The following is a 17,999-nucleotide window of genomic DNA, read 5'->3' as shown; positions in this document are numbered from 1 at the left end:
CTAGTGGGGGTCATTTTTTAGGATTCTTTACCTAACTGAAGTCTCTGAGATGCTGACACCTTGCACTTCTGGAGACTCCAGGTAGGTTGCAGCTCTGGAAAATGGTGGCGCTGGAGACTAAAGGGTTCCTGATGGTTTCACCCTTAATTCTTCACCTTAATTCTTAATTCTTTTGCAGTTAACAGGTGTCTTTTCTTCGCCACCTGTTTTTGTCAGATCCTGCTGACCCAACGAGCATTTCACTGTCCAATGGTCATGCCTTAACTGCAATGTCTAGTATTGCATTAGTATTGCATCCTTCTCATGGGCATTTAATACTTTTTGACTTTTCAGTCTGAGTTAAATCTCTTTTTTGGCTCAATTTATCTGTAAAAGAAAACATGCCTAATAATTCTGCACACCTGAATATAAGGTGATTTTCATTTCCAGCCTTCATGAACAATTATATATCACTTATACATTATTAAATACTAAATCAATAGTAGTTATTAGGATTACTGTGGTTTGGAATTGGTCAAATGTGCCTGGAAAAAAAATATGATCAGAAAATCAACGTGCCTAATAATTCTGCACTCCCTGTACATACATACATACATATATACATACATACATATACATACATACACATATACATATTTACATAATTGTGTATTTATACATAATAATTGTTCAAAGTACACACGCATATAAACACAGACTTATATTTTGGATGCGATTAATTTGACCTTATATTTTCCAATATAATTGTATATGATGTATATAATCAACATATCCAGTGCTTCCAGTATACAGTGTCTCTTTGATTATGGGAGAAAATTGTGATGCACTGCCAGTGTAGAGATAGTCGGTACGTTTACAAGCAGCAAACTAGAATTATCATGAGAAAATTGTCACAATGCAAGAAATCTTAAAAGATTTTAAAAATGCCTTTCTTTTGATATTGGACACATTCCGAAGATCTCATCTCATATATAGATGAAGCCAATCTGTGTGGTCACATCTGCAGGGAAACATGGGATTTCTCTGTTAGTTCTCCACCTCCTCTAGTCACAATTGCTATCTCTCTTCCTTGATCTTTCGGGCCCCCCCCCCCCCCCCCCCCCCTTCCCACTATCTCTAGAGATTATGTGCTGACTGAGGCAATTTACAGCTCAAGCAACTGAACGGAGAACAGCTACACAGAAGTCACAAAGGAGGGGAGGGGGGTACAGTGACTGAAGAAGACGAGGATAAAAACGATGTGATCTGCAGTCACCCTTAGATCCCGCTGTCTAATCGAAATCAATCATAGGGATGGAATGAATCGGGATGCGTGAATGTGTGCAGAGAGATTGGAAACTAGGAGATAAGGGAAAGAGGGAGATTGTAAAATATGAAAGGGGACACCAGAATAGTAAGGCGAAATTGCAAGGGAAGGAAGAAATAGGAAAAGGGAAAAAGCAAAAGAGAAGGAAGGCGAGTGTCACAAAGAAAAAGAGGGTGTAAGCGAAATGTATATTGAGTGAGTGAAATGGAAACTGCTAAAGACAGCATGAGTGATAGCCCGAGCCAAATCAAAAGACACTGAGTTAAAGAGAATGCTGAGGGTGGTAAAGAAATGTAAAACGTAAAGGGATTATTCAGCCAAAAAAAAGATATCTGTCATTTACTCTCCCTCGTGTAATTCCAAATCCAAACCTGTATGACTTTTTCTTCTGTAGAACCCAAAAGAAGGCTTTTGAACTTCTGAAAGGGAACAAAAGCTTCACAACAGTCGTTCATGTGTCTCATACGCTTTATTCCAATTCACCTGGAGTCATACGAGAGCTTTGTGTGTGGAACAGACCAAAATATACAGCAGTATTCAGTAAACAAATTGATACCCATCCATAGCCCTTTAATACGAGTTCAATAGAGAAGTAGAAAATATCTGATTGTTCTTTTGAGTCACATCTTTTCAATTAATTGGTTGATCTGGTTCACAAAAAAACTGCTGTCTGATTCACTGATTCAGTGATCCAGTCACAGTGGTTAACATGGAGGGGGAAATTATCATCAAATATACTGTACATTTTGGTATGTTTCTTTGGTATACTTCAAAACACTTCTCACAAGTTGCATATGAGCGCTTTGCTTCTTTTGTTTCAATTGTGGACTATCCCTTTGAAGGCACAGCGCTGAAGGAAGTCAGAGTTCTGGAAATAAAGTTAAAATGTCTACATTCAGAAATAAAGAGGTACTCATTACAAGAACCAGGGCAACCTCAGACTTAAATCCCAGAGAAAGACGTGTTGTGATGATTTTACAGTTGGAATCAACACTACAGAGAGAAAAGAACAGAATGAAAAAAAGGCAGGCGGGAAGGCAAACTAGGGCAGATCTTGCACTTTTGGCACTGAGAATTGTGTGGGTATCAGTACCGCAAATTTGTGCAATTACTATGCCAATGTCACAACCCTACGAATTCCCACATGAGCAATATTTATTCCACTGCTTGCCGTATGGATAGTAATTTTGCGAATCCTTGCAAAAAGAGGATTTATGACTCAGTGGGTATACACAATCTCTTTTCTTATAACACTTGAGTCTGTCTCTTTAATATTTAGAGGCAATACTGTCAAAAGTTTGGGGTCGGTAAGATTAAAGAAAAAAAAGCTTTAGAAAGAAGTCTCTTCTGCTCACCAAGGCTGCATGTATTTGATCAAAAATGCAGTAAAACAGCAATATTGGGGAATATTACAATTTTAAATAACTGTTTTTTATGTCAAAGCTGAATTTTAAGCATCATTACTCCAGTCCTCATTGTCACATGATCCACCAGAAATCATTTTAATATGCAGATTTGCTGCTCAAGAAACATTTCTTATTATTATCAATGTTGAAAACGTGCTATTTTTATGGAAACAGTGATACATTTTCATTCAGGATTCTTTGATGAATAGAAAGTTTAAAAGAATGGCTTTTATTTTTAAATATATATATATTTGTAATATTTTAAATGTCATGTTTGATCATTATAAGGTGCCCTTGCTGAGTAAACATCTTAATTTCTTTCCAAAGAAATATCTTAGTGACCTCAAGCATTCATTCTTTAATGAAATAATTGTTTAACATCACTACAGTGCCAGACAGTGCGACAGTCGGCTGTTCTGTTATTAGTATGCAGTGCGGGGCATGACTTTCAATCCTATTAGGCTTTTGGGAAAGTAGTGCAGTTCGAAGCTTGTCGCCACACTGCGTTCTGTACTGATGCTGCAGCAAACGATACGTCTAATTTCACACAAATCATTACAGACCTACTGATCAATATATCTTCATATAGCCAAATGCATTGCAATATATTGTCCTGCTGTACTGACAAAATGCACAATTGTCCTTAGAGGCCCAAAGGACACTTCTATCGATTTAGGTAATCTTTGACATGCTAATCCAGTGGAGTGGGTTTCAAGCTGATGCGAATGTGTTATGCAAGTGAATCCTTTTTTTGGAGGGATATTGACCCCGGTGATCACGTTGATGGGGCGTGTGAGCTATCAGTCTGTCATGTGGCCCCATACATGTGATGTACCGTTCTCATAAGAGTCAAACCAGTTTAGAGGCCTGTGTCCCTTCTAGCTCGTTTTCTGAAGAATCGCTTCTTTTGTTCATGATGCTCCTGAGTTGAATCAGCTGAATGAAGCTTGAAATTAAAATGATTCATTAAACAGAACCTTTATTGCGCTGTCATGCAGTGAGAGAATGAAAGATATTATGAGCTGTAAGAACTATGTGAGCGCGCAGCGTGCACAAGCGTGTGCTATGTTCAGAATGGAGTACTAGCATACTGCACACTACACAGTATACACAAACTATTTATTTATTTTAACAAATAGTGTATTATATACTATCTATTTTAGGTCAGTAAGATTTGAATACTTTTATCTAAGCAATGAGGTACGAGAGGCTGTGCTGTATTGTAAATATAGTCAACTCCTTTCAGGCCTTACCTTTTATCGTAAATAAAATAGCTATAGACCCTTTTCACATTTCTGGGTTTCTCAGAGCGGAAGTAGTCATAGTTGGGTTAAATATTACAGCAGTGAATGAGAGAATACATTAAATGTTTTTTTTTGTGTGCCCATTTGCTCACAACACCACAGTAGTGATTTCACAACTTTCAAAAAGAGGGAAAAAGTAGAGTGAGATTGATAACAGCAGTGAAAAGAGAGAAATATTGTGACAATTTTTTGGGGGGTTTACTCATCTCACTGGAAAACGGTCTAGTTGAGTGCATTGCATATAGTATTCTTTGTTTTATACTTCTTACACTGCACATTTTGGCAGCATGAGATCGTATAATCCTATAATCCTGAAAATTTGAATATGGTCACATACCCATACTTAACACCGCAGAAATAGTAAGAGTAGTGTGGTAGTATGCTATTCCGTACATAGCCATAACATGTGTGTGTACAATTCAGGGATCCACCATGTCCTCTGCCCCTTTCCAGGTATTCTCACAGTCCTTCACAGCATCCTTTGCAATCTACACAGTGGCCAACGGGTAGGTAGAGACAGAGGTCCCTCACTGCATGGCCTGTACTGGGCATGTGCACAACTAAAAACCAGTCCACAGGTCCCTCTGCCTTTGTGCTGTATCCAAAGTTATCCATCAGGCATTGTTTACATAAAAGTATGGAAAAGGTACTATTTGCTCTGAAGTTGACAGGTCTCTGCTGGATGAATTGTTTTTTTCACTAACCTGCAATTTACTGAATGCCCTGACGGGGATTTGCTGTGTTCTGTTTGCTGATAAAAGCCTGAGATTCTTGCTTGTGGTTGTGAAACAGCAGTGAAACTTAAAAGAATGTCTTGAAGCCCGTTTGCTTGTTTTGGCAGAATTCACCGATCATTTAGCCTTAGCTGTGGTTTCATTGCATGACCAGACCCCTGCCTCTCCGTATACTTCACTTTCATTTCGTATTAACTCTGCATCTGCATCGTGCTGTTTTTACGAGCCCTTTCAAGCACACTAAAAGTACCCAGAACCTGGCGAATTTGCACTATGTTGTGCTTCATATGTCTGTAATGTAATAGTTCAATCTCGGTGTGTGTGTTTTTGTCTGCATATCTTAGGGAGATTATGGACCTCACCCCATCAGAGGAGGATACGTCTGTACTTCAGTATGCAGCGTGGGGACCTCAAGGGAACCAGTTGGTGAGGCTCTTTGTTCTATTGTACTAGAGTGAGCTTCCTTAAAGGTGCAGTGTGTAGAATTTATGGGGATCTATTGACAGAAATGCAATATAATATACATAACTATGTTATCAGTGGCGTATAAAGACCTTACATAATGCACCGTTATGTTTTTATTACCTTAGTTAGAATGAGCCATTTATATCTTCATACACTGCGGGTCTCCTTACAGTGAAATCGACATTTTGTGGCGTCATGTTTCTTCAGTAGCCCTAAATGGACAAACTTCTCTAGAGAGCGCTAGTCACTCTCTGCTCTCTCCGACGACAACATTTTTGTCCTGTTTGGGTCCCCGTAGCTTCTCTATGTGCTTCGAAAGGGAGGGGTGAGCGTTTTGTGATTGCAATTCACAACCTCACCTCTAGATGCCGCTAAAACTCACACACTGCACCTTTAAAGGGGTAGTTCACCCCCAAAAATGACAATTAAGTCATGAATTACTCACCCTGGTGTTGTTATAATGCTGTATACCCTATTTTCTTTTATGGACCACAATAGGAGAATTTTAATGTCCCACTCACGCTCGTCAACATAATGGCAGTGTGTCTAGCGACAAGAAAAAACACACAAGTTGTGAGAAATCAAGATTAACAAAAGTACAATGATACTGGTCGCAAGCTTTTGTTGTCCATAAAATAAATAGAACATAGAACAACATCAGGGTGAGTAATTTATTCATCTTCATTTTAGGGTGAACTATCCCTTTAAACTTAACTTTTAGGCTGTGTTCAGAATGGAATACTCTATTACTTTATACTGCACTGTATATACTGTCTACTGCAAACTGTGTTATTTTAGTAACACACTTTAGTATACACTATATTGCCAAAAGTATTGGGACACCCCTCCAAATCATTGAATTCAGGTGTTCCAATCACTTCTATGGCCAAAGGTGTATCAAATCAAGCACCTAGGCATACAGACTGCTTCTACAAACATTTGTGAAAGAATGGGTCGCTCTCAGGGGCTCAGTGAATTCAAGCGTGGTACAGTGATAGGTTGCCACCTGTACAATAAGCCCATTCGTGAAATTTCCTCACTACTAAATATTCCATTGTCAACTTTTAGTGGCATTATAACAAAGTGGAAGCAATTGGGAACAACAGCAACTCGGCCACGAAGTGGTAGGCCACGGAAAATCACAGAGCGGGGTCAGCGCATGCTGAGGCACACGGTGCGCAGAAGTCACCAACTTCAATAGCTACAGACCTCCAACTTTGAGTGGCCTTCAGATCAGCTCAAGAACAGTGCGTAGAGAGCTTCATGGAATGGGTTTCCATGGCAGAGCAGCTGCATCCAAGCCTTACATCACCAAGTGCAATGCAAAGCGTTGGATGCAGTGGTGTAAAGCACACCGCCGCTGGACTCTAGAGCAGTGGAGACGTGTTCTCTGAAGTGACGATTTACGCTTTGCTCTCTGACAATCCGATGGACGAGTCTGGGTTTGGCGTTTGCCAGGAGAACGGTACTTGCCTGACTGAATTGTGACAAGTGTAAAGTTTGGTGGAGGGGGATTATGGTGTGGGGTGGGTTGGACTTGGCCCCTTAGTTCTAGTTAAAGGAACTCTTAATGCTTCAGCATACCTAGACATTTTGGACAATTTCAGGCTCCCAACTTTGTGGGAACAGTTTGGGGATGGCCCCTTCCTGTTCCAACATGACAAAAAGTCCATAAAGACATGGATGAGTGAGTTTGGTGTGGAGGAACTTGACTGGACTACACAGTCCTGACATCAACCTGATAGAACACCTTTGGGATGAATTAGAGCGGAGACTGAGAGCCAGGCCTTCTCGTCCAACATCAGTGCCTCACCTCACAAATGCGCTTCTAGAAGAATGGTCGAAAATTCCCATAAACACACTCCTAAACCTTGTGTAAAGCCTTCCCAGAAGAGTTGAACCTGTTATAGCTGCAAAGGGTAGGCCAACTCCATATTAAACCCTACGGATTAAGAATGGGATGTCATTATTTTTTTATATTTAGATATAATAGTGAAACATTTTAGTATTGACTATAACATTTAAAATATTCCAGCTGTAAATGTGCACACTCCTCTCTTACTGTTTTTTTTATTTCATTGTAATCATCTTCACTCGGGTACCGTTGATGGTTCCACGAAGAAACTTTAAAATCCATGGACCCTTTCTATTCCACAAAAGGTTCTTTATAGTGTAAAAAGGTTCTTTAGAATATTCATATATTCTTCACACTAAGAAAAAAGGGTTATTTTAAGAACAATAACTGAAAGGTTCTTTGTGAAACCCAAAATGGTGGTTCTATGGCATCACTGTGAAAAAAACCCCAACCCTTTTGGAACCTTTATTTTTAAGAGTGTTAGATTATGACTTCATCTATCTATTAATGCTGGTTGTCTCTCTTTGTTGACTCCAGGTCTATATCTTTGAGAATGACATCTACTACAAACCAGATGTGTCTAGCAAGGCGATGCGTCTGACAGCCACGGGCAGAAATGGAATGGTGGTTAATGGGCTGTCTGATTGGACCTACGAGGGTCAGTGATCTTGGATGTATCATTCCCTTCAATACTCTCTCTCAGTTCATCACCATAATGAGTCGCCTTAATTGTATGTGTGCTTTGAGACAATTTTGACAATCCCTTGAAGACATTGCAGTATTCATGAAGAGATTATTATCTCATTTAGCCTTATAAATTCACAATGAGATAGGTAAAAGAGATTTATGATCATCAGTCTAGGTCTACGATGATATGTGTGGGTTAATTAGCCTCATCAAAATTTAATTTCTGTCCTTTATCTTATTAATCTTTAGAGGAGATATTGCTGAAATATCCTGCGTTCTGGTGGGCCAAAGACGGCGCACGCCTGGCGTATCTGTCCATTAACAACTCAGCCACTCCTTTTATGGAGATACATCACTTCCTGGGTGGGGTCTACCCTTCTAATGTCCTCTACCCGTATCCAAAGGTAAAAACATTTGACGTGCAGCATACTAATTCCTTTTAAATGACAAAATAACCTGAAATGAATCAAATATCACAATAAAAGTTTATATTGAATAATGAATGCAAACATTTGCGCTATTTGCAGACTGCAAGCGCATTTAGTCTTTGATTCGATGATGTGAAAAGTACTTGCTCTGTACAGGCGGGTTCCAGAATCCCATCAGCCAGTCTGTTTGTGGTGAATTTATACGGTCCAGCACACACATTAGAGATGATTCCTCCAGACTCCCAGAACAGCAGGTGAAGTTTATCTTTCATTAACATGTGTCCGTAATCACGAACGTGCAACATATGCCGTGCACAGGCTGTGGATACAGAGCTGTTCATTTTGAATATCCTTTAAAAACATGTGTCTTAACTGTTTATTTATTCAACTAAATCTTTTATGCATGAGGTTAAAAATATTGCAAATGAGTCGCACAGTGTTGCCAGTCTAGGCAACAAACACATTTAAGAAGTTCTTCATGATATGCAAATAATGCATATTAAAATGAAGTTTGCTCCCTAACAAAATGTAAACGTTTTTAATGGCTGAACATTATGATCAATTGTTTTTTCCACATTGCATACTGCCAGAATAAGACATGGAAATGGATGTAGTGTTACAAAGATGAAGTTTTTAGTAGTTTATTCAAAGTAATTCCTTCATTATTAACACTTTTATTGCCATGTTAAATGCATTATGCATTTTCAACCCGAAAAAATGGGTTTGTTGCCCTGCGGTAACATCGTGCAATGGAGTAAGAGTGGTTTGATGTTAATGAAGATTTTGTTATATTTGCAGTGATAATTTGTTGCCGTTAGTGAATTTTTTTCATGTTTTTTTTTTCTTCTTCATGTTGTCCCCAACCCCCATGGTCCTTTAACAAAAAGTACAGCCTGTATCATCCTAGGTTTGTCGGTGTGAGTTTTTTCGCATTTAGATTGGATTTATTGGCCATTCTTCAGCGCAAATATGCTCCTGTTCTGCCAGATTAGATGGAGAATGCCAGTGGACAGCAATTTCAGGTCTTAACTGCGGATTTTCAATTGGATTCAAGCCTTGGCTCTGGCTGTGCCGCTCCAGAATACCAACCTTCTGTATTTAAGCCATTCTTCATCGTTTTTACTGTGTGCTTCGAGTCTTTGTCCTGCTGGAAAATCTTCACTCGAAACAGCTTTCAGGCTGATTTTTGCTCTTGATGGCAGTCAGCTTTCTAGTTCCTCCTGGTGAAAAATCATCCCCATGAGCGTGATTTAATTAAATCTTTATTTTACAAAGTTAATAGTCCCTCGAGATTGAAGTCTCATTTTGCTATATAGACCTGGCCAAAATAGCAGCAATAAACATCACAGTATTATATTAACAAACATAAAGTAAGGCTTTAATATTGCTTGTGTTGTGTTCCTCATTTGCAAGTTATTTTGGATAAAAGCATCAGGTCAAACATGTTAAAAAACAGTTTAGCCAACTAAACTACTTGCTAAACATTAAACTACTAACACGGACCAACATTTCTGATGAAATTGTGTTCTAAAACCATTTAGAATAAATGGGCTGTGTCTGTATAAAATGCTGCCTTTGGAGGATGCATTCCAAGGTAGGAAGGCATCAAGGCACGTCCGAATTCAATGTTAGCTTCACTTCCTGTCTCCTGAGATACCTTCATCTGAGTTTTGAAGGCAGCATAAATGTATCGCTGCGTTTGATATCCCACAATCCTGTGCTCTCCATTCTGTGAGAGTTGAGCTAAAAATGAAAGATGGTGTTTGAATGTTGCAGTTGCTGGTCAGTTTGTGTGTAAATTTAAGTTTTTGACCAACGTTTTCCACTTCTGATATAATTTTTTAGCAACAAATGACTATTTTAGTAATTAAGTATTCGCTTAATTATCACGAAAGCTCGCTCTATTTTGCTGTCGATCATTAAACCGTTACCCTGACTCAAAAGTCTGTCCGAAATCAGTTTTGTGAGGTGCTGTCATGTGCAAATGCTGCCTAAAAAGTCATTGCCTGATAAGGCAGCGAGGCAACAAGTCAGCTGCCTAAGTTTTCGGATGCAGCCATACCCAGCAAGCAATAGTCGTAATTTCATTGTCTTGGTTAACTAGATACAATATAATCCGGCTATGAGTAACCCACTTCTAGCCAAAAGAACCTTGAATTTGGTTACATGTCGTTTTTGCCTAAATAACTTGCGAGATGTATGATATTCCATCATTCAAGCAAAGTCAGCAGTGATTACAAGGTGTTTGGTTTAAAAAAAATGTTTGGCATGTCCATGTTCTAGATAACTAGTCTATTCTTGGGCTATGGTTAGACGTCTACTCCATTTTCACTGACAGCCCAAATTTTTCCTCGTTTTAGCCTAGACGTCAGGGCTGTGTTTGGACGGCTATTAGACGTCTTTTAAACCCAAAATTGCTTGCTGGGTAGTCTTCTTGACTCAAAATTGATTGTAATAGACTGTTTCAATAGAGTTTGATTTTGCATGTTGCTAAGCTAAAAGCGCAATACGCTAGTAACCTTGAAGGCATAGTTCACCCAAAAATTTTAATTTTATTATCATGTATCCACTACTGTATTATTCACATAGTACCCTTTAAAAAATACCCTTTATGTATATAATACCTTTTAAAAAACATACTGTATAGCACACAAAAAATAGTCAAGTTTTAGTTAGACTGAACTTTTTTATACTTTAAAATACTGTATAGTATGGAGCCGCTTAAGCAGGCTTCCTCAAATCCAGCCCTGAGGGCCATTTTCCGGCATAGTTTAGCTCAAACTCACTTGCTTGCAGTTTTCTAGTACCTCTTAAGATCTTGCCTAGCTTGTTCAGGTGTGTTTGATTAGGATTGGAACTAAACTCTGCAGGGCATTGGCCCTACAGGATTGGATTTGAGAAACCTAGCCCTAAAGGGACATGGTGAAAGAAAAAAATTAAATGTCAATGCTTTTGCATTCCCCAAAGAAACTTTTGAGTTCTTTGCGAATGAACGCAAAGTTTCTCGGGGGAACACAACATTTTTGCGAGTGAACGCAAAAGCATTGAAATATTTTTTCCCCTCCCATCTCATATTTTTTCCATCACCATGTCCCTTTAGGGTCTCTGTAGTGTTGTATTAAATTAAATATGTTGTCATTATAATGAATATACATGTCATTTTAGCAATGCATGGAAAGTTACCTCAATGGGGAGAATATATATTTTTTAACTTTAAACTTAAAAATAGTCAAGTCACCATTATTTATATAGCACTTTATACAATACAGATTGGTCAGGTGACAGAATGGAGAAAAAACAGGCTCAGTCGGGGGTCCAGTTCTCCTCTGACCAATAATGATCCATTTATGAACATTAGTAAACATTTTTGTTCATTGTTAGTTCAAGTAAATTTCCTACATTTAAATCAAATTAGTTAATGCACAAACTAATGTTAAAAAAAATGAAACCTTATTGTGAAGTGTTACTGAAATAATCAATAAAGTGGTGATTCTGAATGCACTCTTTCTTTCTCTCTCTCTCTCTCTCTCTAGAGATAGCTACATTTCTATGGTGAGCTGGATAAGCAGCACCCGTCTAACTGTGCGCTGGTTGAACCGTGTGCAGAACCAGTCCGTGCTGTGTGTGTGTGAGGCCACGACGGGAGCCTGCTCAGAGGTGAGGGGTTACCAGCTCATGCACTGCTCCCCACCGGGTATCTTTACTTTTAAAGTGTCCATCGATCTGGCTCTCATTCTTTATTCTGCTCAGAACATGCAGAGAATCTCTTGCTTCTCTTCTGCCAGCTCAGCCTAATTTCTTTCTGGAGGCGTGAAAGACTAAAACCGAGGCTTAAAAGTAAAGCTGAGTTAATGTGCAGCCTGTCTTAATGCCTAAAGGTCACTCCCTTTTTATGTTCGTGCTTGCGAGTGATTGAATGCATGCGCACAGGAGTATCTGCGTCTGACAGGATGTTTGATTTCTACACCCTGTGTGTTGATAAATCCGTCAACAGGGTTTTATAAGTGGAGGCATTGGGAGCTGTGTTGAAATACACAACAGAGTGCAACTGTTCGGTTCTGGAAGTAAAAATCCCATTCATTTACTCCATAGAGAAATTGATTTTTAACAATAATGAGTAAATGTCTCAAGGCAAAGACAGCAAAGATGATTCTGCACTTTTATTAAGTGATTTAGCTTAAATTAATCTCCATGCAAAATACTTAATATACAAATGTATAGAAATATTTAAGCAATCGAATATAATATGTAAACATTTCTATACAAAAAATGATGTATACATTTTTTTGTACAGTGCCATGCAAAAAAATTGTTTTTTTGGAAAGGCTACATTTATTTGATCAAAAATACAGTAAAAACAGTAATATTGTGAAATATTATTACAATTTAAAATAACTGTTATATATATATATATATATATATATAAAGTTCAAAAGAACAGCATTTATATGAAATTTTAATCTTTGGTAACATTGTAAATGGCTTTACTGTCACTTTTGATCAAATGAATGCACCCTTGCTGAGTATTATTTATTTATTTTTTTTTTAAATAAAAAAATTACTGAAACCAACCTTTTGAATAATGGTGTAAAAAATACAATGGTAGTGTATTTTCCCATTCATTTTATATAGAGATTTCAAACATTCATGAAAGCAAGTCATACACCAACCAGCTTTTAGATGAATCACAACATTACATTCAGGAACCTTAGCTGTTGAATATGTGGTCAGTCACTGTTGTGCGTTATATATTAACAACATGAGTAATAAGATAAACCAATAATTATTTTCATATTCTGGAAATTAGCCAATAATGGCTGATATTTAAAGTATATATTATTTTCTCTTAATATATGTTAAAAACACTAAAAAACTAAATACAATTTAAATGCTTCAGGCTAATTTAGGCAACATTGTAGTTCAATATAAAAATGTATATGAAATTTTAGCTTTGTAAAAGATTGCATTTAATAGTGTTTTTAAATATTTATGGAGCCCCCAAAGGGACATGGTGATGGAAAATATGAGATGGAAAGGAAAAAAAAAAATCGCAACACTTTTGTGTTCTTTGCGAGCAAATGCAAAGTTTCTTAGGGAAACGCAAAACATTTGCGAGAGAACACAAAAGCATTTACATATAATTTTCCCTCCCACCTCTGTAAATATTAGTGGAACTTTAAGAGCCGTATCAAGTGTTTTTTGCTAGTTTCAGCCTGACGCATTTATCATATTCACGTCCAGCACCACGTTGTTTAAATGGCAAATGCACTTGCGCCCATCTGTTCGCCCAATGGCGTGCTGGTCTGAAAACCAGGTGTGTTCAGGCGCATTGTTGGCGCGTTGCTATTTTGAGGCAACTGAAAACGACTGTGCCATTGACCAACAAAAACCTGGTCTAAAGTCAATAGTGCAGTATTTTTTTGTTATTTAAAGGGTGCGTTAGTAATATGCGCCTATAGATGGGTGCACAACGTGCGTACAGTCTGCTTATTACACACACAGGGACGTGCAGCAGCACACAAATGTTAATAAATATTAAAAATAAAAGGATTCCTCTCTATGGTGCAAGCGCAGTTGACTTTTAAAGAGAATGGGAGATAAGAGTCTCTGATTGGTTTATTGCACATTAGGCCAAAACACACCCATGACTCATTAAGAGACCCTTTTGGACCATGCGCCTGGCACGCCGACCATTTTGTTTCTGTTGTTAAACTAGCAAAAGTGGATTCGGACACGTCCTAAGTGGACCTGCGGCGTGCGCTTCAGACCATGTGCTCAGATCGTTCAAATAGGGCCCTAAGTGTTAAGCAATGGTAATCTAAATGTAAAAAAGAAAATGAGTATGTACCTTAATTCTTAAATAAAGTTGAAGTTTAGAACAGCCTAATAGAAAAAACGTGGAACTCGAGATGTTCCAGACAGCACATCTAAACTGCAGATACAAATAAAACACGCACTTCCTTAATGTGATGCCAATGAGAATGATGGATTGACTGAAACTCTGCGTTAGCGGTGGAGTTTATGATGTACAACTCTCCCTGGCAAGCAGAAGGGAACAAATGATTTAAAAACATATTTGACTTATAATTTATGACATGTCTAATACTTTTAAAACATCTTTAATTTCTAGAAGCACCAAATGTCTATGGACTTCTGGCACAACAACCAGCGTCAGGTAAGTTCAGCCTCTCTCTCTCTCCATCGCTTTTTTACTCTCTCCAGTTCTCAAGCTCTGTTCTTGGGTTCCTAAAAGCTGCAGGACAGAAATGAATTGCATCAAAATGGTGTCGTCTCTCGTTGATCTGTTGAAGGAATGTATATTGATGGTGGCTTGTCCTACAGGAGGAGCCGTTGTTCACGGCAGATGGTTCTCTGTTTTACCTCATCCTGCCTGCCAAGCAAGGGGCCCGTGGGGAGTTTCTCCACATCGCCAGCCTCCCCGCTCAGGTCTGTGGGTGGAACACATTTCATATTCACGCTATGCACAATGAAATTAGATGCACTCATAAACTTCGTGATTAGAAACCTGAAGTACCAACCGTATATATATGTGACTTTTTATGGACATGTGGGGACATTTTGAACCCCTGTGTATTTTAAAATCTTTCTCTCATTTTAACTTAGACTTTCATTTGAATAAATAGCTATGTTAATTTAGATTTGTTATTCTTTATTTGAAGTCATTTACAAGTTTATATAAAGTAACACAGAACAATATGTTCTAATGGGCTATTCCTAAATAAAAAAAATTACAGCCTATATTAATATTAAAATATATAACTAAACACATATATTTGTTTATATATATGAGAATGATATCAATGAGAAAAAAATTATTTGTAACAATATCAATAAAATTTTTTAAAGTTTGTTGCATCAAGGCATCATTGTAGCACAATGGACAAATGATATGCAGATATGCAGTGAATTACTATTCTTATAAGTGCATTACAAAATCATGCAAAAATGCAAATACGTTTACTGTAGATAATTCTAACTCTTTCCATACAAATATATTATATTTGTATTCCAACCTAGTATGCCTGGCATGGCTTTATGCGATTCCATTATGGTACAATGTTGCCTTGAGGCAATACACAGTTTTTTGTTATGTCCTCTAAAATATCTGATGATATATAATATAAAGTTCTTGAAAATACTTCTTTACTTACCAGTGAAGGTTACTGCAATTTTTGTGCGTGATTAACTGGATGCAAATGAGTGAAAAATGCATTTGAAATTAAAATCTATTTGAGTTTTTCTCCCCTGAGATAGCTTTGACCAATAAATGGGAGTCTATTTTAGTTAATTTTTTATAAAATGAGACAATGTTTCCTGGAGGCAACACCGTGCCATAGAGGGATAGATACTGTGTATATACACCGATCAGGCATAACATTTTGACCACTGACAGGTGAAGTGAATAATAGTGGGTGGAATATATTAGACAGCAACTGAACATTTTTTCTTCAAAGTTGATGTGTTAGAAGCAAGAAAACTGGGCAAGCCTAAGGTTTGAGCGAGTTTGACAAGGGCCAAATTGTGATTACTAGATGACTGGGTCAGAGCAGCTCCAAAACTGCAGATCTTCTGGGGTGTAACCGGTCTGCAGTGGTCAGTGTCTATCAAATTGATCCAAGGAAGGAACAGTGGTGAACCGGCGACAGGGTCATGGCTCATTGATGCACCTGTGGAGCGAAGGCTGATCTGTGTGGTCCGATCAAACAGAGGAGGTACTGTAGCTCAAATTGCTCAAGAAGTTAATGCTGGTTCTGAAAGGTGTCAGAATACACAGTGCATCGCAGTTTGTTGCGTATGGGGCTGCATAGCTGCAGACCAGTCAGGGTGCCCATGCTGACCCCTGTCCACCGTGCCAACAGAGGGCACGTGAGTATCAGAACTGGACCCTGGTCTTATGAATCACGCTTTCTTTTACATCACGTGGATGGCCGGGTGTGTGTGCGTGTTGCTTATCTGTGGAACACATGGTTCCAGGATGCACTATGGGAAGAAGGCAAGCCGGCGGAGGCAGTGTGATGCTTTGGGCAATGTTCTGCCGGGAAACCTTGGGTCCTGCCATCCATGTCGCTTTGACATGTACCATCTACCTAAGCATTGTTGCAGACCATGTACACCCTTTCATGGAAACGGTATTCCCTGGTGGCTGTAGCCTCTTTCAGCAGGATAATGTGACCTGCCACAAAGTAAAAATGGTTCAGGAATTTTTTTGAGTTTGAGTTGTTGACTTGGCCTCCAAATTCGAGCATCTGTGGGATGTGCTGAACAAACAAGTCCGATCCATGGAGGCCCCACCTCGCAACTTACAGAACTTAAAGGATCTGCTGCTAACATCTTGGTGCCAGATACCACAACACACCTTCAGGGGTCTAGTGGAGTCCATGCCTCGACGGGTCAGGGCTGTCTTGGCAGCAAAATGGGGGACCAACACAATATTAGGAAGGTGTTCATAATGTTATGCCTGATCAGTTTATATTATTATATTTTTTTTTCTGCAATCTTCTTTAGATTTCGTATTTCTATTTCTAATATTTCCTTATCTTCCTGTCCACTGCTTTCCATTATAACCCGTCTTCTCTTTAGACCTCATATAAGCTTTATCTATCTCTTTCTTTTTCTTCAGGCTTCCACCCCTTCTGCTTCTCCTCGCTTTCTAACATCAGGAAACTGGGATGTAACCTCGCTGTGTGCTCTTGATGAGGAGAATGATAAAATGTATGACAGATCGAATTTTATGAGCAAACCATTTTGACTCAAAAGCCTCAAGACGGTGTCGTAAAGCATCTCTTAGTCAACCAAACTACCAAAGAAGAGTAATTATAGAATTATTTACGCGTAGCAATCCCATTTAGCCCACTGAATCAGCAAAGATGGCACTTAATTAAAATTAATACAGTAATTTAATGTTGAATTGGCTGTAATGACTCTGTCATTTTCTCCCCGGCTTTGTTCTCTAATTGCAGCCGCATAAAACAAACCCTCTTGAATAACCATCCCAGAAGTAATAGCTTTTTCAGAAAGAAATACTTTTTTTTTTATCTTTTCAATGCATGAATATTTATAAAAAGTCAGATCTATAGCTCAAATCAAAGTTTAGGCCCATGAATCAATGATTTACAATTAATCTGGCACTGACAGAAATGAATGCATGTCACAGTCTTCCCTACTTTGCATGTGTAACAGATACAAACCTACTTGGCATGCAGCTGTATGACGGCAGTATGGAAGTAGACTCTATTATTAGAGGATAAATGACTGACTTCAAATAGTAACCTTTTTTCAAATTTTCTTAATGTGTCTTTCCCCTGTAGCTATTTTCTGAGCACAGAGGAGTCGCAGCAGAGTAGACACTTATACAGGTGGGTTCTGTCCCAAACGATACGTCTTTTAGTCTGTAATTGAGTATTCTATCATCACTGTCTAGGAATTCTGCACCTCTCATGCTGTGCTGCACATTTGCATCTAAATCAATCTGACAGCAATTGCACACCCTGTTGTGTTGTGAGATATTTCATTTCCTCAATATGTTTGTGGGTCTTGGACGTCCATATCCTGTTGATATTCTGTATGCGCATTGACGTTCCAGTTTCTGAGTATGTATGTTCATCGATGACTTGTGTTGTGATCAATTAAATCCTTCCAGTCGACATCAAAACGAATCTGAGATGCGTTTCGGGGACATTCGTGAAAAGCCAATAGAGTTTTTTCCCCCTCTAGTGAGCTCCAGGCAAGAAGCCCAGCTAATTCATTTAACAGGAACGGCAGCTTAGAGGGAGAAAGCAAGAGGCTGAGAGAG

General features: G+C 38.5%; 1 protein-coding gene across 1 annotated transcript in view; it reads left to right on the top strand.

The window, feature by feature from the left end:
* The window catches only part of LOC307117411 (inactive dipeptidyl peptidase 10), a gene marked incomplete at both ends in the record, with an annotated part of 73,950 nt that overhangs the window by 37,660 nt on the left and 18,291 nt on the right, over positions 1 to 17,999 (top strand). Inside the window, 10 exons of the mRNA XM_079802238.1 lie at positions 4,470 to 4,522; positions 5,095 to 5,176; positions 7,608 to 7,728; positions 8,007 to 8,161; positions 8,342 to 8,439; positions 11,719 to 11,842; positions 14,316 to 14,360; positions 14,528 to 14,632; positions 16,827 to 16,918; positions 17,515 to 17,562. Of these exons, the coding sequence (XP_079658364.1) occupies positions 4,470 to 4,522; positions 5,095 to 5,176; positions 7,608 to 7,728; positions 8,007 to 8,161; positions 8,342 to 8,439; positions 11,719 to 11,842; positions 14,316 to 14,360; positions 14,528 to 14,632; positions 16,827 to 16,918; positions 17,515 to 17,562 (923 nt within the window). The remainder of the gene's footprint in view (positions 1 to 4,469; positions 4,523 to 5,094; positions 5,177 to 7,607; positions 7,729 to 8,006; positions 8,162 to 8,341; positions 8,440 to 11,718; positions 11,843 to 14,315; positions 14,361 to 14,527; positions 14,633 to 16,826; positions 16,919 to 17,514; positions 17,563 to 17,999) is intronic.

Source organism: Gobio gobio (assembly GCF_949357685.1).
Source record: "Gobio gobio genome assembly, chromosome: 21".
NCBI lineage: Eukaryota > Metazoa > Chordata > Actinopteri > Cypriniformes > Gobionidae > Gobio > Gobio gobio.
This window is presented reverse-complemented; position numbering and strand designations above follow the sequence as displayed.